The 23,761-nt window shown below is 38.3% G+C and overlaps 1 protein-coding gene across 5 annotated transcripts; it reads left to right on the top strand.

Moving 5' to 3' along the window:
• The first annotated feature begins 737 nt into the window (after positions 1-737).
• Positions 738-23,350, top strand: inavab (innate immunity activator b). 5 transcript variants are annotated; one of them, XM_077530516.1, is made up of 11 exons: positions 738-753; positions 11,432-11,557; positions 13,174-13,284; positions 15,407-15,540; positions 17,403-17,525; positions 17,606-17,837; positions 18,681-18,734; positions 18,803-19,091; positions 20,010-20,156; positions 21,533-22,244; positions 22,374-23,350. In XM_077530516.1, exons 3-11 carry the CDS (start codon positions 13,230-13,232, stop codon positions 22,464-22,466), a joined length of 1,839 nt encoding a protein of 612 aa, XP_077386642.1. In that variant the 5' UTR covers positions 738-753; positions 11,432-11,557; positions 13,174-13,229; the 3' UTR covers positions 22,467-23,350. The 5 variants fall into 5 exon arrangements, with proteins under 5 accessions (XP_077386642.1, XP_077386641.1, XP_077386643.1 ...); XM_077530515.1 differs by lacking the exon at positions 738-753 and adding an exon at positions 6,179-6,419; XM_077530517.1 differs by lacking the exon at positions 738-753 and adding an exon at positions 6,179-6,419 and having other exon boundaries at positions 11,429-11,557; positions 18,806-19,091.
• The last annotated feature ends 411 nt before the right edge of the window (positions 23,351-23,761 follow it).

The raw sequence follows: 23,761 nt of genomic DNA, 5'->3' as shown, positions 1-23,761 counted from the left end.
GTTGGCTGAGGCGGGAGCTGACCAGGTGTGAGTCCATGTGGAATGAAAAACAAATTTAAGGGACATATTTGTGCTATTTTTAATGAAAAAAAATAAAAATAGGGAGCGTGTGCGACGTAGTTGTGCAATTTGCAAGCTGTCAGCTGACGGCCTCACCCGTGAGGAGCGGTATAGGCCCCCATTCTCTGTCCGGTGCTCCCCACCCCCTCCCTCAATCGCGTCTCCGTATACCCCATGGGAGGAGGTCTGTTGCGCTGCGGCCGCACTAAATCAACACCGTCCTAATGAGGTGTCACACTTGACCCCCAGCAGCCTCGGCCCCTCACTTGGGTGTCAGAGCCACAATGAGCGACCCTCCATCTCCAGCGCCTGGCTGACACATTTTGATTCATGAGAGAGCCTGGGCCCTGTCAAGTCAAAATTACCCCTATCAAAACGCCACCATCAAAACATTCATCAAGCCTACCTCTGGACTGCCTCTTAAAACAACAAACAACAAATACTAGAACGGTGCTCTGGTGCACACCTTTTTATCACATGTTCTCATCATGATCGCCTCCTGTACCGGCGTCCTTGAGCCGTCCCACCCTCTTCGGTCCTAATACTTCTCTGAGCGATGAACTGTGTCCCCCAGGTGTTTCTGAGCTTGTCATCTGACCTTCTGACCCAAAATGGATCCTAATGTGAACAGGTCTTCGCAGCTCATTGCTAAATTGGGGACCAAAGGACCCTCGTTGTGCGCCAACCGCTTCGGTAGGTCACATACCTCAATTTATGGATACTATTATAGTTTTGGAATTTATCTTTAGTTAGTTTTTATTTTGTTTTTATTTTTGTTTGTTAAATTTAGTTAGTTTTAATTTGTTTACAGGGTGGTTTTGTTAGTTTTTGTTAGTTTTAGTTAGTTTCAGTATTAGTTTTAGTTTTAGTTTTATTTTTTTTATTTTTTTTTATTTTTTATGTGTATTGTGCTAACCTTGCTCTCGCCAAATGAATTCTCGCGGTATTTGTGAGTTCACAAACCCCGGAGAATACATCTTGTACCGCTCCCGCTGATAACCGCTGTTGGTTCGGACCAATCACAGAGCGACATTGTGTTTGGGGGCGGGATATGCAACTGTGACCAAACCAGGAAGCCAGCGCTGACGCAGGGGCTAACAAACAAACCAAACATGGACGAATGGATGCTGCAATTAATTCTGTTCTCGCAGAATTACTCAGCATTATTGTGGAGAGGTACCAGATGGATATCACGTGAAGCGCATATCCATCTGGCTATTGCCAGGTTAGTATTATGAGCAATATTTAAAAAAAAAAAAAAAACATGGGAGCAACGTCATCTGAAGGTGCTTTTCTATTGGCTGCTGCTCGATGCAGCATATATGATGCAGTACTGTTAAACCATTGTCAAAACTGAAAATTGCTATTTTTGTAAAGGCAGAATATATTATACACTTGCATTGGATTGCATATTTTGCAAAATGGTCATAATGTTGAAGCTGGTTGATCATGTATAATAATATCATGATGTCTGTTTAAGACAGGGTTCCCAATTCTGGTCCTCAAGGGCCGTAGAACTGAAAGTTTTCCATTTTTCCGCCTACCAACTCACCTGATTCATATAATGAGCTCATCAGCGTGCCTGATAACGATCGTTATCATTAGTATCAGGTGTGTTGGTAGGCGGAAAAATGGAAAACCTGCAGGACTCCGGCCCTCGAGGACCGGAATTGGGGAACCCTGGTTTAAGGTGTCTTAAAGTATCATTAAAAGAGTAAACAGTAAAATTCTTATAAAGTAAAGTCTTATTTATCTTATGAGGTTAAGACTTTTTTTCCCCTTTTTTTTCTTTTTATTTTGACACACGTGTACACACGGTATCTGATCCCATCATTTCAGGGTCAAAAAGGCTAACAAACACAAACTATGTTGCCGCTGACCAGCAGGCCTCTCTCTCCTCTCTGGCTTCTGTCAAAGCTCCTCATTTACCTCTCAAGGGCAGTCGGCTTCAAATGAAACATGACTCCTCCCTCAGTCGAGTGTTTACCAAATGCTGTGAGATGGAATGATAACATTCACTTCATGAGAAAAAAACAAAACAACACATTTTGGTTCAAGTCATGTAGCAGTTTTTCAAATTTGTGGAAACTGAAAAATTAGGAACGATGCATTGAGCTTGTGCTTTGTAACTTGGAAACTTTTTCAAGTATTTTGCCGTCATATACAAAGGAAATAAATGACTTTTAAGTTACAAATTTTGCTTTGTCGTACGTTTATGACCCACAACAACAGTACACTGCGCTGTTTTTATTATTTTAATTTAATATGGACATATATGACTGCAAGGTTCCTCTCTAATATAAATAATAAAGTATTTCATTCATTTTAGTGTGGCAATGTTGGGAAAAGTTCAAGCTTTTTTAATTGATGTATTTTATTTATTTTCTCCCAAGTCAAAGCTAAAGTTGATTTAAATGTGGTTTGGATCTTCAATAACAGAAGTTGACTCTTTTCAGGTAAAATCACATATGAACCTGGACTGGAAGCCCCAACCTCAAAAATATGAGGTGAACATGCTAACCACTCGTATAGCGTTCTCAATTATCATGCAATGATCAAAAGGTACTGTAATGTCATGAATTTTGAATTTATTTCAGTGAATGAAAGTATTATTGTGTACTCACAAGTCAGGGCCTATACAAGACCTTCTCTGCTGGCCGAAACATTATCATAAGCACATTTACATACCTTTACAACAGAAATGAAACCGTATTAATTTATTTTCAACACTCTAATATCTTCATTTCATCTCCATTCTCCATCTCCATCTCTGCTGTCCAATTTCCAGCCGCGTGTAGGCTATGTTAGATTTTTTTATTTTTTTTTTTTGACCAATCAGATCACAGCTTCTATGTGTTGCCATTTTAATGTAATTTGCCCACCTTCAGAATCAGAAGTGCTGGCCCTGGCATTTACACTATTAGCAATGGCTGTAGTTGCATTTCCAAATGCTATAATTGGTTGAGCTCAATAAATAGTCTTTCAACGTTCATAATGAATAATCGTGGAATGTCCGAGATCATAGAAGAAAAAACCCCAAAACAATTTCAAGATAGATTTTTCAAATCATTTTCTGGACATTGTGACAATAGGTCAGCCAACACTGCTGCTGGTTGGCTTGTTTCAACACGGAAAAGTATTTTGGTACCTCCAGATTAGAATAGCAGGCATGAGCGGGACAACTAGCTAGCTAGCGCTAACAACACAATTAGCTAATTAGCTCTGAAGAGCGAAGAAAGGAGAATGGATTTTTGTAAACTACAGTATCAAAAATCTGCATTGCTATTAAACATAATGTATTTTATTTGAAGTTTGTAAGTTTGTAGCAGCTCTTGACTTGCTAAATTATAATATATATTAGTATTATATTACATAAGCAAAAAGTACACACAACAGCAAATTGCTAAACTATGAAGTACAATAATGTATACGTAATGATATCGCTAATCACAGACATGCTATTGCACGTGTGAAAGAATACATAACAAATCCTAATCATAATAATTATGATGCAACATGTATCTATTCACACACTGATTTTGAGATTGTCTCGGCCTTTTCCCTCCATTTAATAATAGTTTTGCACCATGTTAGCTGACATTGATTTACTGGTGTGTATGTGTGAGGGAAATGAACCACAATCAACGAATTAATGAAATCCCTCTTTCGGAAACGGTTTTGTTTTCTGAGTCAAAAGACCTCTTGAAGTGTCACAGAGTGGTGGACGCTGTCTTTGCACATCATTGTGCAGGAGGAACTTTGGATGTAGTTAAACAGCTAAGACAAGAACCTTTAACTCCCAGACAATGGACTATTTTTCTGAAACGTTGCACACGACAAGTGAGGAACAAATTGTGATTGTGTGTGACTATGTTTGTGTGTGCGTAAGTGCACGTGTGTATGTAGCCCCCCCTTTCCATGTCAAACAACCACCCTGATGCTGACCACCCTTTCTGTCCTCTAATAAAAAAGCGAGAGAAAGAAAAGAGAAATCATTCTCTGTTGAAGGAGTTTACGAGATCTTCCTTTAAAGGGAGCAAAGAGCAAGTATCCATGGGAATCTTAGCACGTTAGGGAGGCCTTTCTCCCTTCCTCTCATCCGCTCTCCCCCGCTGCACCCATGGACCGACGCAATTGTTTATTTTCCCCCATTGAGCCTGCTCCATTCACTGGCATTCACATTGACTGCTCAATTGGAGTGAGACAGCACTTATTCGGCGAGAGGAATGCAGTGTTCCACTGACAGGACAGCAAGAATGCAGAGGAAGAAATCATTAAAGGCTTTTTAAAGGTACAGCTGAGCATGAGGAAGAACGACGTCAAAGCAAACAATGTGGCATGATGTGTATATCCACACATCACCTTGACACAAGAAAGCGGAATTCTGCAGAGTGGAGCGGGGATCCTAGAAGGAGGTCATTCATTCTCTGTGCCTTCTTAACTGAAACTGCCCATAGAACAATGAGGCCTTCTCCGGCCTGCGCAGCTGCCTCTCATAAGATGCGGCCTGTCCTCCAGCCCTCACTCTTCCCGGGCCGTGCACAATAGCTGCAAGCTGGACCTCGGAGTTAATTTCTCCCCAGTCCATTCTGTCACGAGGAGGGCGTCGTAATGACAGTTTCCCCTCTAGAACAATGTCCGTGTCCACCAAAGCCTTCTCAGTGCTGTCAAACACAATTAGCCTTGATCGGAGACAATATGATTGTAGAAATGAGCAAGGACCAAGGCAGGAAGGACTGCAAAAATCACAAATAAACCCTCTGTAAAATGACGACTTGATAACTGCTGCATAGTTAAAAAAAATACTATGAGCCACTCCTGATTTGTCTTTTGCTCTTGATGTGTTATGCCACTATTCATAGAGTTGAAGTACAATTCTGTACTGCAAACGGAGAATTGTACATTTGTGCGCTTTAGTCTTCAGATCAGAATGTACAACATATCAGGTAGCTTGTTTCAAATTCATTTAATCTTTATTTATCCAGACGTGGCTGCAGACAAGAGTCAAACAAAGCAAAACAAAAGTGTTACCACAGTTACAAAACCAGTTGTACAGAAACATCGATACAGTTACATATTTGCACAATATATTACATCATAGCACATGGTTAACAACAGGCTAAAAACAGGTGCAGAGATCATGTGCAGTGTCCTCTTTTTAAATGATGATACTATTTGAATGAATGAGGCGAATTTTATTATTTGCTGTTGTGTAAACATCTCATAGGCCTAAGGCAGTAAAATCTAGCAAATGAAATTCTAAATTCATATACTATAAGATCATTGACATTACTAAAATCAACAAAAGTCTTGTTAGAGCAAAAGCAATTTCCCTGGGGGAGATGATTTTACAGAATTGCCATGAATAACAAAAAAAAATAGAACTTAATCTTATACAGTTGATTGAATTTTCTGCTAGTGAGAAGACGAGTGACGTTTGCTGGTCAGTGCGAATGAAGCAAATGGTGGTCGCCTCATCACTACAGAAGTAAACCTTACCTGCTCTCTACTGGTCAGAAACCGTTATTACACTGCAAAGAAAAAGCAGAGAGTGGCAGTGGTTAGTTTTATTTTTTTGTAAAAAAAAAAAAAAAAAAGTGTATTTATTTATCTAGCTATCATTTGTAATTGAATCCCCAAACCTGAATGACACAGATTTACCCACGATAAATTCCAATCTCATAAATTCTCCCGTAAACTAACCACGCAGCACTGGGGAGCGAATGGTAAATGCGGCATTCAAAGACACATTTACAAGTTGTAAATTTTAAATTCTTCATGATGACGCTGATGATAATAAAAACTGATAACTGAAGAGCTAACCCAACGACGTCAATAACTATCATGCTGAAATTTTCCTTGTTTATTCACTTAAAAAAAACAACATAAAAAAAACAACAACATTAACTTACTTAGTACAAATTGATAAATTTCACGTGTTGAGATATTTTAGTCTTATCAAATTGACATTTTGTTTGGTTGTACTATTCTCACATTTAACGTAATTATTTTTGATAACTTGCCTTTTGGTCATCATTCCGTCAGAAACATTCGCTGCTGTGTAGTTACATAAAAACTCTTTTTTTTCCCCAAGAGACCCTGAATGTATCACGCGTTACTTCACTTAACCACCCCCAGCAAAAGTTTAGTTTTGGGACTAAAACTTGATTCAAGTGGATAAATTTCATTTTCTTCTTTCTTTTGAAACAGCCAGATGTCTGTTGGTACGTACGCGTTTTTGCTAGTTATACCGCATGTATTACTGTGAGGGAAAACATCAGCTCAAAAGTGGAAATGCTCACCGATGGAATGAAGATTGTATGGAGTCAGCTAGCTCGGGATGCTAACTAGCCAAGAAGGTAAGAGCCAAGCATTGCATTTCAGTGTTTTTCAGTAGCATTCCATGCTTAAGCTTACCATTCGTCTTCTGAAGTCCGCTAAAATCCGTTGTTTTCCCCCCACAAGAATGCCAAGTTATGACTTATAAAATCTCAGCTTTTTTAAAGCAAGTTTTCACATGTTAAGATGCACTTTAAAGCAGAGGCCCAGAGACTGTATGCAGTAATCATAACTAAATATAAAAAACTACATTATCAGATCAGTATGTTTGTTTCACGCCTCATCACGAGCAAATGGGCACTAATTAGAAAGGCTACCAGTGTGAGGCACACTTCTGAAATGACAAATTGTTCAAAATTACCTGTAATATTGTTATTATTAACAATGAATGATAATCATGTGAAGACACTGATTGTATTAATGCTTTCTCACAATAATTAGTAATCAGATACATATTAATATGCAGCTCTTCATTTCTAAAAACCTCTACCAGTGTTCACATTTGCAAATGATCACTTCCACACATTTCTTGAAAATGTGTAGTTTATTGTCTACAGCAGTAGTTGAGTAGTTAGCAAATATGCATCACATTTCTGAGGTTGTGGGTTTGAATCTCAGCTCTTTTCATTGTGAAGTTTGCATGTTATCTCTGTGCTTGTGTGGGGTTTCTCTGGGCACTCAGGCTTCCTACAGTCAAAAAAATACATTTGGTTAATTGACTCAATTGTCAAAAGCTGTGAGTGTGAATGGTTGTTTTTCTATATGAGCCCTTTGACGTCATTGACACATTCAAGGGTGTGTGTGTGTGTGGGGGGGGGGGGGGGGGGGGCAATGCTCAAAGGTGGCTCATGAAGATAAATAAATGCAGAGAAGTGATGGGTTTGCAACATCCTCTTTCTGCAGAAACATTCACCAATGTATGAGAAAATACTGGTACTTGATAGTTCCTCTCACGTGTGTTAAACAACTGACCGGATGTGAAGAGACAAGACTACAGAGACATGGTCATTATTATGATATTGAATTTGTATTTTGTTTAGCTTGAGTTTTTGTTGCGTCCTGCACATTAAAATATTCCATATCTGAGGTCAGAGGAAGCTTGAACCGAACACCTAGCTGCCCACAGCATGCTCACAACAAACTCTGTTACAACTTACCAGATTTAAAAAAAAGTAATTACGAAAAATATATATGAAAATGCAATGTGAAATGCTGAACTGATTAGAAGTAAACATCAAAAACAAAAAGGCAGCCTTAATTATTTAATGCTTGCTTTGTCTTCCTTGCATGCTGCCTGCAGTGCACACCAAGAAAACTAAGTGCAGTGTGAAAAGCCTGTAACATTATGAGACAAAGTGGAGTGTAGAAATTTGTGGGATCCCCCCCCATTCCATTCTACTTCCATTTTGTAACACAAACGTGAATCAGTTCATTCACATGTCACTTCTTCACGTGTTCTCATATTAATATCACATTCATTATTCTCGCTTGGAGCCTGCAGGCAGCACAGCAAGAAAGGAAGTTGTCAGTAGCCACACTGATGGATAATCATCACTTTTGGGAGGGATTCACCTTGCATTGTTTCGACTATAATGCATTGCCACAGGATGTATTTAGCACTTTCTATTAACTGTATGTGTATTTAAACCTGGTAGAAGATAAACATAAAAAATATATAATAATAATAATAATAATAATTTACTATAATATATATATATATGTATATATATATATATATATATATATATATATATATATATATATATATATATATATATATATATATATATATTAGGGGTGTGAATTGCCTAGTACCTGACGATTCGATTTGTATCACGATTCACAGGTCACGATTCGATTCGATACCGATTAATCCCGATACGAATTTATAAGTCGATTGTTGCGATTTTTTTTCATTCAAATTTAGAAAATACTAATCAGTACGCTTGTAGAGTGTAAGATTTATATGAAAATGTATTATTTATTTATCTGAAATTTCAGTCTTATAGAGGTTGTAATCTGTTTCATGTTTGAACAGCATTAAAATAAAATATTAAGGCTTAATGTTCCGTTCATATAACATTCTTCCATGCTCAAGGTGTGAATCCTAACCCGGAGTCAGACGTTTTGTTGAATATTTTTCCATTAAAAATGGAAGTTTAAAAATCGATTCACACACACAAAAAAAAAAAAAAAAGGCAATGATGATATGACGTTGAATCGGTAAGACTACCGAATGAACAATTCTGAGCACTTAAAAAAAAAAATATATATATATATATATATATATATATATATATAAATGCAGTAAATATAAATACAGTAAATATAGTGTATGTAGAGTTCATGGTGTTGCACACCGGCACCAGTCGTCTGGTCGTACACTTGTAAAAATGACTTGAGATTATTTGAAGAATTTGTTGAGCCAGCTGCTTGTTTGCAGACACAAAGGCCTCTCTGGTCTGTCTCTCTTGTCTCTCATTGCTTTAAAAAAGCAAACCATGACCTCCACCAACTGGTTCCACTGGACCGGTCTTGTATGAGGGAAGTCAACTAAACATCCTGACTTGGCGACGGCACAATGAGAAAGATGGATTAGAATAATAATTAGACCTTTTTAGCTTTGTAATTTAACATACTGATTTACTTAAGATACTTTTCTGCCAGATACCTCACATTTTGTTTGTATTTTTTCACTTTTAATTGAAAGCTACAGTAGCAATTAAGCCCTGCATTTCTTATCTACTTTTAGGTTCGCCAACTACCTGGCATGCAGCTTGTTTAAACAGAATTCCAGCATTTTTATGGCCATACTTTAGTGTAATCACAGCTTTAACTCATTTACAAATAACCCGCCAGCAATTCTTGGCTAATACCTGCAGATTATATCGGCAATCAGCTCTGCCTATTTGTTTTCATCCATTGTTTAAAACATGCAGTGAAACCTTTGAGGTCCAATCCATTCTTAGATTCTAGTCTGCTGCACTTCATGAAATAAAGCTAATTTGATGGAATGAATGCCAAATTGTCTCTAGGATAATGACAGCTATTCTTTTTGCCGTATGTGTCATTTCATTGATTTTATACTGTACCGTTCCGTTCCGTGTGACTTCCGCATATGCAATGTGGGAACATTTCTCATTCGTGAGTGTGAATGGTTTGCTTTCATAGGTGCTCGATTTTGTTTAAAGAAATTAAAAAGACCATATATTGGTTACACATTTTTATACAGAGTTCCGTTGTTGTCTCTTCCTTCAGTGCTCTACAAGCTTTGTGGAATGTGACCAGTTTGTTTTTGCACACTAAGTAGCAAACAAGCCAAGCAACAATGAAAACATAAGGCCTCGTGGAAGTCATTAACAGACTGAAACAGTTGCTCCCCACACACCATCTTCTCTGAGCCGCAGCCGTGTCATGTGAGAGCTTCTTCTTCAATGTCTGGGAATCGCCATACTTTTTTTTCTGTGCGTGTGTGTCTGGTCACCGACGACATTCCTGGAAATCTTAAATGAATATTGAGAATCAGAATGAATGCAAGCCATGGGGTGAGACAGCAGGTGCTGTTGTGGGACTATAAATCATGCAGACTATCCCACCAGCATGTGTTTCCCCCTCGGAAGTAAAAAAAAAACACACAAAAAAACGGAATGAAGGATGGAATGACCTCCATGTGTACAATCTCTGAGTGAGTCATTAGAAAAGGGGTCAGCAACCTTTCCTGTCAAAAGAGCCGTGTTAAGCCAAATAAATTACCACAAATCTGCCTGGACCCAGAAAACATTTGAAGATTGTGATGATGGAACAGTGTGTTAGTGTTCGTGTTAGTCTAATGTACTGAGGGCCCAAGAGCTAATCAGCGCTGCATCATTAAAGCACAAAAATATGCAGCATTCAATACTTTGAGATTTATTTTATTCTACTTTTTGTCTTCCATATTTGGATTTTATTGTTGTTGTAGCTTTTCACACTTCATTTTTCATACATTTTTAAACTTTTCTGAATTTCTGTTAATTTTCTGATATTTTTGGCAATTTTATGGACTCTGTTTTTTTTGAATATTTAATTATTCATGTTTTATTTATTAATTCATTCGAATAAAAATAAAAATAAATAAATACAAAATAAAATCACTATTCAAAAAATACAAATAAATATAATAAATGTAGAAATAAATATATAAATAGAATATATTTATTTTTGTATTTATGTTTAATATATTTTATTTATGTTACATTTATTTAGATTTTTATTTTTTGAACATTTTATTTTTACTTCTAGTTATTTATTTATGGATATGTGCGTCAAGTCAAGTCATCTTTAGTTAGCACTTTCAGTACGTGTATATATATATATATGTATATATATATATATATATATATATATATATATATATATATATATATATATATATATATATATATATATATATATATATATATATATATACCCCCGCGAATAGTTTTATTCATTTATTTATTTATTTTTCTTTGTTTTTATTTTGTATTCTTTTTATTTTGTTTGTTTTTTTAAGAGATCCCCGGACCCCAGGGAGCCACAGGAGAGGGACTAAAGAGTCACACGTGGCTCCAGAGCCGCAGGTTGCAGACCCCTGCATTAGAACATCCAGTAGATGGCGCTAGTTGTACACTGGCCAGATAATTAAGATGAATGGTTACAATGTTTAATTGTGGTTTGTTATAAAGAGAGCACAAGCAGTTCCTTAGTGACACATGTTATTAATACTTACCACAACATGTGGCTTTTCTTCCCTAATTTGACTCTCTGAGTAAGCCGTGCTCCAACTGTGTGTTCTGCTGCCATCCTTGAGAATTTTTACCGTGTTACTTTTAATCACGCTTTCCCCGAAGGGCACGCTTACTTGTCAGGTCGGCCTCTCAAATCCATCACCGATAAGCGCGGATATAATTGAAGTGAAATTCCCAGTAACCTGCTCATTGTTGTTGACACAGTTTCAAAGTCAGATGGGAGTTATATGATACTGACTCTGCGTGTGGCCACTCCCTTCCAGCAGGCAGCCTTTTCTTCAGTGGGCCAGGCTCTCGTTCCTGTCCATACTTCACACTGGCCGGCCTTCTAAATCAGCACACGCACTTTGAGGGACGGATCACACTTTGAAGGTTCAGCAATTCTTCCAAAAGTAAGTACATTTTCATATAAGCTGTGTGGTTAGAATTCTTTAAATGCAGACCCATTTTGTTTCTGTCATTGTTTAAATCACATTTAGTTTGATTAGTCACTCTTAATAATAGTAAGTTAGTACGTTTTGAATGATGCCTTTCCTGTTGTTGCTCAGAACAGTTACCGTACTTTCTTCTGACCAGTCGTGGCCCAAAGTTTTGTGCTTCCTTTTTCATGTTTGTGACTCACATTGCTTCAGTATTGTTGAAATGAGCAGTTAGAATTATTTGGATTCCAAAGAACTTCGGTCTGTGCTCAAGATTATACGGTCAATATTGTAAATACTGGACATGTGATTTATTTTCTCATACAAGTTATGTCTAAACTTGTTTATTATGGACTTTCAGTATGTAGGATAGATGGGGAAAAAAAAACTCTTTAAAAATGGTGAAGCAGCAGAGTTGGAAAAACATCTGCTAAACTGCGAAACATTTTCAGATGAAAACTGCTGCTATTGAGTTACTATTTTAAAGGCTTCTTTCAATAGTTCCATTTTATTTTTAAATATTTTTATGATTATGATTATGTGCACGATAATACAATATTTTACACGTACTGTCAACATGCATTTGAATAAAAATGTGTTATATGACAATGTGTTTTTAAACAAATGGGTGCTTCAATAACATTTTTTGTTTTATTATTTGCCACTCCAATCAGAAAAGACTAACAGCACTGTGGAAAAATAGAGAGGGCCATTATTCATTTATTTAAAAAAACAAACAAACAAAAAACACAAGTGCTGAGGTTCATGGATAAGGAATGTAATGTTTAAAGCTGATGATTAAAAACTGTAATTTTTCAGAACCAAGTATAATCGATTGTAGGCTGAATTATTATGAAAGACTATTATTATTCTTTCATTCTTCTGATGTCAATGTAAAATATAGCGGCAAGGCCTTGATCACTCCATGAAATTTTAATTTGGATTTCTTATCCATGGTTTACAAAAGAAAATATTTCAATACTGTAGTCATCATTGTTTAAGCGGATAAAGTTCATCATCGCTTGTTGTTTATTAAGTAGTTTGGCAGCACAGTGTCCAGTTAACACCTCCAAAGTAAGTCAGTCATATGAGCGGAATGCAGGATGTCATGTTTACGTCATGTCCAGGCTGATAACAGGATCCTTTTTTTTTTTTTTTATATATAAAGGCGCTTGCCTCGCAGTGTGCAAACAAGTAGCAACATTCACATTGTACCTCATTGGCTTCCCACGGCTATTGGAATGTGACGCTGCCACACCGCCGCATTCCGCTGAGCTCTTGTAGTTAATAATCGAACCAGGAGTTACGATACTGGCATCGTATGACACCTGAGCAGTCTCAGGAAACAGACCAGACCTGGCTACACACGTTCGCTGTAATCGATGACTCCTCCTGTTTGAGTGTGGGGTCAAAGTGGCAAGTCACAACTGAGTCATTCCGGCTACAGTTCACTTGGTTGGGTATTACTAGGTAGGTAATAAAGTTTGCTGGATCTCTATTGATGCGTCACTCGCAGTCGAAACAATGTTGAGAAACGTATTTGTTCCCCATTTTGAAATCATTGCTTGGTTGTAAATTTGTCTTTACAGGACATGGCGATCATTAGCTGAATTTACCTGAAATTGAAGAATCGAAACGGAATAGCATGGAAGGCAACGGCGAAATCAGCGATAGTGATAGTGGCATCATCCTTCACTCTGGTAAAACATGTTCACAACACGCTTGGTGAATTATTAATGGTATTCATTATGAAGAGTTCATTTTCACATGTTCCTCTGCACTTTATGTGCATCCATACTCCCAATATTGACCGTTAAATCACACAATGTAATTATTGCATAATAACACAGTTGCTTTGTTGCTGTAATTGGTCTTATTCTTTGGGGGATCTTTCATAAGGCAAATTAAGTTTGTTTTTACTAGGGTTGGGCACAAGAAGAATCGATTGATTGTTGAAAATTGGGTCAGTTCTGTGGAATTGATTGTTGAGTTATTTTGTCTTGAAGGAATTGAGGCTAAATTGGGTGCACTACTTGCTAAAAGAGCAGCGCCTTGCCAACTCCTCTGGGCACTATTCTTATTGTTCTACTCAATACAGCACCAGCATGCAACACAACTGAAGTTCAGAACATTCTAAAAGTCTCCTGTCCAATTAATAATAAACAATGCATTTTTTATATTTTTGAGGAGGATGGGTGAATATTCGCTGTGGATAAACTGGTTTTCTTGTTTTATTTTTATTTTTACCAGCTCGGAGCTGGTGAGAAAAAAATCGTAGTGGCAGCCCTGTGGTCAAGATGTTCTTGAAGACGTTTTCACACTGAGGCAGATACCTCATCAGTAAACAACAACTGAATCTACTGTACATACTCTAGGCCACATTTATACCGTATATCACATGTGCCGTGTCCCCCTATCTGGCAGTCAATAATAAGCGTTATTCAAATTTTCTGATGCATCTCTTGTTTTAGACCTCTTGCAGGTTTACTTGCAGGTTTCTAATGTTGTGGCCCATGTGTCTATGTACTTTTACCAGGACTTTGGTGCAAGTAATCGTTCTTTAGATGATTAGCCAACCGGTTGAATAGCAAACTTTAATTTGGATTAGTCATTTTTAAAATTCATCCATCCATCCATTTTCTTGACCGCTTATTCCTCACAAGGGTCGCGGGGGGTGCTGGAGCCTATCTCAGCTGGCTCTGGGCAGTAGGCGTGGTACACTCTGGACTGGTTGCCAGCCAATCGCAGAGATGAACAACCATCCACACTCACAAGCACACCTAGGGACAATTCGGAGTGCCCAATTAACCTGCCATGCATGTCTTTGGAATGTGGGAGGAGACCGGAGTGCCCGGAGAAGACCCACGCCGGCACAGGAAGAACATGCAAACTCCACCCAGGAAGGCGGAAGCCTGGACTCGAACCCGAGTCCTCTTTACTGGGAGGCGGACGTGCTAACCACTTCTTCACCATGCCGCCCATTTTTCAAATTGAAAACACAAAATGTTGTTTTCGCTCACAGACTAGCTCTGTTGTTTTCGCCGTAACATGAACTCATTAGTTCTGTCCGGTGTGACATTCCTCTGGCCTTAATTTACCGCGTGGTGCCTGCTCCATACAATGAGAGAGTGTCCATCCATCAAGAATGGCCATTTGTCTCTTTAGAAATAGGAATCCTCTGCTCCATTGTCACATTGCCACACTTCTTTCCTGTTGACACATCAGATGTTTGTCAGTACCTGCAGGGATTCTGTTAATAATCTCTAAAGGCATGCACTGCTCAATGCATTCTGCTCCAAGACACGCCCCTGGCCTGGAGACTAATCCACTTGTTATTAGTCTCCAAGGCGACAGACAGCGTGAGCTGAACAGTCACTAGCTGTCAATAGTAACACAGTTTTATTGTCATAATGTAACAAAGACAAAAACTCATTTTTCTTTTTCTTTTTCATCATAGTCAGCATTTTGTAAAGGAAAAAAAAAATATTAACCTGCATTTGTTTCATGATGGCAGCTAATTAAATATTGGCAATAATTCCCATGTCATGGAATAATTATTGTTTATTTGAACATTTTAGACAGTGGTTCAAGTGTTATACATTGCTCTGTTTGTCTTTAATATATTAACATTTTGTTTTCTATATCCATCCATTTTCAACATTATATACTTTGTTTTCATTAATTGCAACTTCTTGTTGTGAATATTTTTGACTTCATTCCTGTAACAGTCTGCTTTCGTTCTCGTAATATCAAAACCTTTTTTTTTTCTTTTTTCGTTAACATACACATGAATTCTAATTTCCTTCTTGTACTTCACCGTAGGCTCCGACAGCCCGACATCGCATACGAAAGATGTGAGCACGCACACGAGAGCAATGAAGCTCAAGCACCAGGCACTCCAAGATCGTCTCGAGCTGTGCCTGTTGGAGCTAAAGAAACTCTGCATTCGTGAAGCAGTGAGTAATTTGGGTTCATTGCCTTGCTCTGTTGAAACCTTTTTAACTTTTAGCAGTTGATACGTCGCTGGGAAAGGTGTTATTCCGTCATTCTGGAACTGTGCCATACCAGCCATCACATTATGTGCAATGGTTCAGTTTAGAATGATTGTGACCTCTTAAAATAACATGAGATGCTTCTGAGGTGAATTGGAAATGGTTTCTTTTTTTCTTTTCTTTTTTTTTTAACTTTTGTCTGCGCTCCTTTTTTCAGTCAAGCTTCACTTTCACTTCAGTATTTCTGAACTCCCACTCATCCACATGACTAGAAGAAGCTGGCAGTTTTTAAGATTTGCCGTACTAAACACTATGAGAACCACCAATCTTCATTCAGAAGGATTAAAGAGATTTGGGGGGAAAAAAAGAGAAGTTGATGTTTTGGAAAGTATGAATCATTCACTAAATATAATCCTGCATCTAGAGAAGAGGTTTCTCCTTTTGGCCTTTTGGCCTTTTTGACACCATTGTTATCACATCTCAGGAGTTTGTTTTCTTTTGTTTTTGTGACAACGTTATTACAACATCTAAGGAGTTTGTTTTCTTCAAAGTTTACTTGGTTATGAAGAGATACATGTTGTTGGGATGTAGGCCATTGCAGAAAAGGTTGCACTAGTACCATGAGGTGAATCGAGGCTGTTTTGTGCTACGCAGTGAAAAACTAAATAATTCTATCCGGCGCAGACATAGTCTTTGAAGATATACATTTTGCTACTGATCCAGATTAGAATTGTTTTGCTCATTTTTTTATTCTTTATTTCAGTTGCATTTCCGCTTTACAGGAAATAGTCTCGCTCGTTCAAGAATGCAATTTTCACATGTTCGCTCATTTTGAAACTAGATGCATAATCAGATTTGGGAGCCTTTGTTAAAGTGTTGTTGCTCAAGGGTAAAATCCCACTACTGATCATTCTTTCTTGCCAACACTTGTGCTGGGCACTCATGTCGGGACATGCTAAGGTGATCTAATAGGACGTGCCGCGCCTTCTAACCTACCTCGTCATCAGAGGTGGGTAGTAACGAGTTACATATACTCCTTTACATTTACTTGAGTAACTTTTTGAAAAAAATGTACTTCTAAGAGTAGTTTTACCACACAATACTTACTTACTTTTACTTAAATAGATGTGTGAAGAAGAAAGGCTACTTTTACTATGCTAGAGTTGTTACCCGCTGCCCCATTCATATGCTAGATTTATTGTATTTACACGTAAGCGCTCCGCTTGACTGACTGTGGGAGCATATATACAGGAAATGCAGCCCTGGTTGAAGACTGGCAGGCATGATGAGAACCCAAAAGAGTCAAGTGAAAGATGTCTTGGTGCTTGAGTGTTCTTTTCGGCGTCTACTTTTTAACTTTTTAATCACTACTTTTTACTTGAGTAATATTATTTTGAAGTAACGTTACTCTTACTTGAGTGCAATGTTTTGCTACTCTACGCACCTCTGCTCGTCACAGTGACAAAATAACGAGTCAACTCTTTGGCCGCCGGCATCAGAATGACTCAAAAGATGCAGTGATTTTACAAGTGATGAAATCATAAACAGTGTGTCGACTCGTCATGCACTTGTTTTGTTTTGGTTTTGGATCCCGGTGCAGGAAGTGGAGATCAGAAGAATTTGCTGTGACGATAAGTGCGCAATTGTGCAACAGACTCCCAGAATCTATATGTCTCAACACGTGAAAGGAACGTGATATTTGTGTATTGGTTCCAAATGTTCATACCTGAATAATCTCAGCATATGTGAGCTGCTGAACCATTTGTAAATTTGCTGTTTGGCTTTTTTTGCAAAGAGTTTTGATTGATTTCATTTGTGTTGTTAAGGAGCTGACAGGCCGGTTGTCAGGAGATTATCCTCTGCTGCCAGGAGAGAAGCCTCCACAGATCCGGAGACGCATCGGAGCTGCTTTCCAGCTTGATGAGCAAAGCATCCCTCGGGGAGTCGGGGTAAAAGAACACATTGATTGAATGCGTGACGATCCGTTTTTTTGAACGTTCATATAACCAGATTTTTTCTGTCTTTGCAGGAATCTGCCCTAAATCTTGTGGATGCCGAATTGGCTCTTCAGTTTAAGATCTACGAGGCGGCACGCAAGCTTTGCGAGGAGAACCACCTGAGTAAGGCCGTTCGAAAGAGTCGGTTGGCGCAGTCTAAGCGAGAGGAGAAGAAACTGAGACAGCTACAAGAGACCGCTTTCCAGCTGCGGTTGGAGCATGGCCGATCATCACCGCTTCCTGCTTTTAATATCCCACAACAAGGTGAGATAGTGCAGACCTCCTCCAAGGTAAAAAACAATGTTAGTAGTAACAAATTAGACAGTACACCTATATGCAGTGGATATTAAAATTCGACACACACCTATTCAAATGCTAGTTTTTTGTGATATAAAATAATGAGCTAAAGCAAAAATCTATTTAAAACTTACCTGTACAGGACCCCTTTTTTTTTTTTTTTAATAACTTGTTAATCTTTTTGAGGGGGGGAGAGTAAAAATAGTAGAGCTGTCAAACGATGAATTTTTTTTAATCAAATTAATGATATTTTTGAATTTTAATTAATCACATAATTCAAAAAAGCTTTTTATTAACATTTTTTGCCCGCCAAATTTGAAGAGCACCTGTTATGTGTTAATTCTTTCAATTCTTTCATTTAATATTATGAGGATGTCTTCAACATTTTTTGATTCGCTGCACACTCTCATCTTCATCTTTTTCTAATGAGTTCATTAGTGGCGTAATTTCAAATGGAAGAAAAAATTGCCCCAGTAATTTGACATGAACAAATATTTTGAATATCAAACGCAAACATTTGTTAAATGCTTTACTTCAATACATGTAATGTAAACACAACCTGTGCTATCTTTAACTCATTTGCTCCCAAAAACATATAAATACGTTCTATTTTAAATGTTGTAAGTAGAAGTGTAGAAGTGAGTCAAAATAACAAGCCACATCATGTTTGATGTATTCACGTAAATACACATAATTACTGTAGTCTGAAAAGTAAAAAATGTTGCAGCCTGGAACTTTGGGAGGTCAAAAGAGTATCGTGATTGATGCGTCTGAAGTGACTCAAAGAATGTTTCGTCTGTTTTTTGTCAGATCTTGCTGCATCTGATGACAGCTCTTTGTCTGATTCTGTGGTTCAAGATGAAGGTAAGGCACAAAGGTTACAATCTATCGAAATGTCTGTTGGATCTTAACTGTTTAATATTTGCTTTTAGAAGTGCAGAGTGAGCCTTCCTCAGTCCTCCCATGTTCAGGAGAGACGGACTCCTCACAGCCACCATCTGCGTCCCACACAGACGGTTCCTACCGGTCGCCATCCGTGGGTCCTCAGAACCTGTCTTTGACACCAAGATCATCCCCTCATCCCAGCCTTGACTCTTCCATGAGTTTTACCTCAAGCCCCGCATATGACCTGCCTCCTATCCAGAATTCCCCATGGTCAGAGACAAGCCTTGACCAGCCATACCAGAAGAACAAGAAGTCACGTTCCTCCTGCAAAGACAGGTAATAGCAATCGTTCTCAGGTTCCTCTTTTAGACAAGTCAATACAGGGACTATGCAGCTACGGGTACTTGGTTTATTTGTAAGCATGTGAACTCACTGAAAAAAATAGGATTAATATTTATTTTTAAAAAATCAAAAGTTTTTTTTCGCGTCAGAAATTCTAGTTAAACTCCTTGTAAAATTTACTTCGAATTTTTGAGTTCATCTTCCTTTCAACTTTTCAAGTAAATATGTCACCCTATTTTTTCAGTGATCTTTTTAACATTGACATTTTAGGGTAATGCTGGTGATCATTTTGGCCATTGCTTAAAGCACCCTCAAAGTGGTTCAGTTTCCTTAAGTTTACCAGTGAAATAGCTTTGCCCTATATCATACTGTTTACATTGCCTATCAACAATTTGTCGGTGTGCCATGTTGAAAATGATGTCGAGTTTGACCTTGCTTATCTTTCACCAGTTGTCATTTGTTTATAAGATGGTGAAGAAAGGAGAAAACAATCTCAGAATTCATAGTCATTGTAATTTTATCTCCCATTCTTACATCCTCGCTACTATAATGATTAAGGTTATTTAAAATGCGCTGCCATCTACTGGTCAATGCATGGTACAATGACCAACTGGTAAAGATAGAAGAATCCTTGAACATCACGGCTGTAATGAAAGGTTAATGCTTTGTGGAACAAATAAAAACTAACTAACTAACTAACTAATTGGTAAAGGCCAAAAATGTGGGATCAAATGTTAAAATGTAGGTAACCTGTTAGTTTTCAATTTTACATCTGAGATACAACATATTGGCAGGTCTGCATTTTTTATTTTTTTTTATTTTTTTAAGCTTTTCAAGCGAATTATACTGCTCAGTGTATTATGGTATGTTTTGGCAGATAGAATATGATGTGAAACATTTGTTTTTCTCCAGTCCAGTCAAGAATGAGTTACTCCCTCCACTGGAGGCTTGCTTGGCAGTTCTGCCACAGCAAGTCTCCCATTTGAAACTGAGCCGTACACAGTCCAATAGCACACCTTCCACGCCAGAGACACGTGTGCACAGGCAGCTTTCGCTCAGGTATTACAATTTATCTGTCAGCAAAGAATTCTGATTATGTTCTATCATAAGTTTAAATTGCCAGGTTTTTGTGACATAACAAATGAGACCAAGAAAAAATCATTTCAAAATCTTTTCCACGATTAATGTGATCTATAACTAGTTCTACTCATTTGAAAACTTTTTTTTAATCCTCTTGAGAGGGAGAAGTAATTATTATTAAAAGAAAGAAACTGACATTGTGGTTGCACAAGTATGCACACCCTCATTTAACTCAAATGTGGCTTTGTTTCAAATTAGTCACTCACATTCAAGACTCTATTAAGTGTGAGTCTATCCATCAGAGCATTACACGTTGTCTCACAAGATGTGTTTGGGAGAAAGTATATTTGGGGCAACACTGCTTATGACCAAATGTACATTATACAATTACCGGGGAACCTAGAATTATGTTTCTTCAGCTGTAACTCTTTTTTTTGACAATGTGAAGGGAATTATGAACAGTTTCTAATACAAAAACTTTAGGCTTCTGATGGAAAGCAAAAAGGAAAAGCCTACTAGAGCATCTGAGCTATACTTAAAGCGGAAGTCACCCTTAAACATTCCTTGACAATAATATGTTGTATGTGACCTCACTAGTCTAAATATGACATTCTGATTAATATTACATTTGTAGAATAAGAGTTATGAAGCAAAATCCAGTTTTTAATCTATCTCTGGGGTGGCCATTTTTCTAATTGCTGTCTACTGAAGATGACATCACAGTTGCTCAGGGCTCAGGCATCGGCCAATCACAGCTCACCTGTTTTCTGAAGCTGAGCTGTGATTGGTTGTTACTTGAGACCTGAGAAACTGTAATGTCATTTTCACTCGTCAAGGAGTGGCAAAATGGCCGACTTCTGATATTGATAACAATTGCTGGATTTTGCTGCTTAACTCATATTCCACTAATGTAATAATAATCAGAATACCATATTTAGACTAGGGGGGCTAGATAGAACATATTAGTGTTAAGAATTTTTTTTTTTTTTGGGGGGGGGGGGGGGGGGCTGTTAAGGATTAATCAGAGGCAGTAAACTTGTGGCAGGTGTATGTTGACTACTATTTAATGAGTTTGAATATTATTGGTTAATTCTGAATACAGACACATCCACAGCTATAAGAGGGTGTGCACACTTGTGCAAGCACATTATTTCAGTTGTTTACTCCCGCTCTTGAAATGACTCACTTTTTCCCAACTGACTTAAAGAGAATATGTTACATTCATGGTGAAAGAAGTTTTGATATGATTTATCGCACTCATTTTTTTACACCACAGAAACCTGTTAAATCTGTAAACCTTTTATATCCATTGTAGCTGATTCAACCATTCTAACATTTCTGTGTGATTTGCGCAGGATATCCAACCCCGAATCCCCACTCGGACAAGAAAAGGACCGCGGTCGCACCAGAGGTCCAAGGAGGCGACTGACAGATTGCAACAAAATCCCATCTGAAGCCCTTCCGCTCATGTTTAGCGGTGTCAACCATACAGGTTCTGAGGATAGCAACTCTGAACACTCGTTTGCGTCCTACAGCAGCTCCCCCAGTCAGGAGCTGCCTTGTGATTTGCCTAAACACTATCAGGCTCCCTCCCCGCTCTCTGCTCCATTTGGGAACTATGGACCTCAAGCCTCCCCACATGCTGGGTTTTACCACAGTCCCAGACACCAGTCCAACCCGGGTGTCCACAAAGCCTATTACAACGAGGAAGTGGTCTACTCTCCTTACGTGGACATGCCGTGGAGCTATTACACCCATCAGTCCCCCTGCCCCACCAGCAGATACGAGTACCGCTACAAAGAGGCTCCCGTGGCCCTTCAGAGAGCGCCGAGACATTTGGCTCCTGATAACAGGCACCCCCCCTCCTCAGCGCAGTGGGACCATCCGCAGTACCGCTCCAACTGCCTCCCACGGCAAGTAGTGAACGAACAGCTGAAATCGTGGCACCGGCGCAGCCAGCTCAAAGGACCCAGGTCGCGCTCCCTTGACAGACAGGGAGCGGTCAGGGTGAAAAACATGGCGGCGCTGGAGGCAATCCGATGTCAAAATCAGAAGTACCACGAGCAGGTAGGCAAACCTCAAGTTATGACCGTGCATTTATATTTCCATATCAACCACTATATTACCATTCTGCCAGACACCATAATAGAATGAGAGTGTGTTTTCACCAATGAATTTTATGTCACTAACTTGCAGGCCATCCAAAGAAGAGCTCTTCAATTATCCGCAGATGACTCTCAAGGACACTGGGTTGTAGACGATGGCACTCATTATATGAGTCAAGTGTGACGCCGTGAGAAGGAATCAATTTGGACTTCAATGAGAGAAAACTTGCCTAATTTCATGTGTACTTGTTTGACAAATCAGCAGTTGAACCAAATCTAACCTTTATGGGTGAAAACAATGCAGGTAATAATGTGGTGTTTTGCGACAAAGGTTGCAAATTTGGAACATTGTCATATGAACTGAAGGGGCCAAATAACCATTTCGCCAACCTGACAGCACAGTTATGGATTTCTGAAGTCTATTTCAAGTAGTTTTATGAAGAATATGAGCCAACATTGTAAGATAATGTAAATTAGTAACATGACCTAAATTGTATGTTAGAATATTTTTGTGTTTGCTGGATCAGTCAGCATGCCACTTAGGCACATTATTCATGTTAAATAGTCTGTTTTACCTACGATTACTTTCTTCTTCTGTGCCAGTTAGTTTTGAGTACTTATGTGCCTATGACTTAACTAGTTGCAACAATGCTACGGCTTTGTTATACGCAGTACCAGTACATGACATGAGATTCGTCGCATGGCAGCTATGTTCTGTACATGTCTAATGTGATATTACAACAGACCAAACTTTATTTAGCACCAAAACTGTTTATTTCCCACTGTGTCACAAAATAGAAGTCAATAATTAAACTTGTTCACAGCCCCTCACTGTTATGTATTTATCTCTTATTTATTCAGTCTATGAAATCAACTGAAGTCTGACTTGAAATGCTGCAGAGTGAGTTTGTGACTTGAATGTGATGCAGTAAACACTTGTACTACAATCGTGCTTCCTTCTGTGCATTTTTACTGTTTTCTTTTTGTTTTTTAATGGAATTAATGTTCTAATACTGTTGCATATGTAAAAAATATTTTCCTGTGGAATAAATACTTTTTACTACTGTATTAACTATGTTTCAGTGTTTTCATTGCCCAGTATCAAGAGCCTTGTGTTTATCCCACCAAGGGCATTTTTTGACTTGATAAAGATGGTGAGTGGGATTACAAAATCGCTGATTAATGAGTATACTCCCCCCCTAGAGAGATTAATGAGTATACTGACAACTTTCCTCCCAAATTGTGCTTTTCGATTAGCGCAAGGTCAGTCAATTGTGTGGAACTTAATGGAATTTTACAAGCAAAGAGACTTTGGTATTCCTGACACATAAAAACAAGGTTTTAAGTTTTGACTTTATGTTATAACGGGGTTAAAAGCTCCGCGCAAAATGAAAATACCCTAGTGGAGAGAACTAAACCAATGTGAAAAGTTTTGAGAATACAGTACTAGTTTAGTTTCTATGAGAAAGATCAAATTTA

This window comes from Festucalex cinctus, chromosome 8 (genome assembly GCF_051991245.1).
Source record: "Festucalex cinctus isolate MCC-2025b chromosome 8, RoL_Fcin_1.0, whole genome shotgun sequence".
Classification (NCBI taxonomy): domain Eukaryota; kingdom Metazoa; phylum Chordata; class Actinopteri; order Syngnathiformes; family Syngnathidae; genus Festucalex; species Festucalex cinctus.
This window is presented reverse-complemented; position numbering and strand designations above follow the sequence as displayed.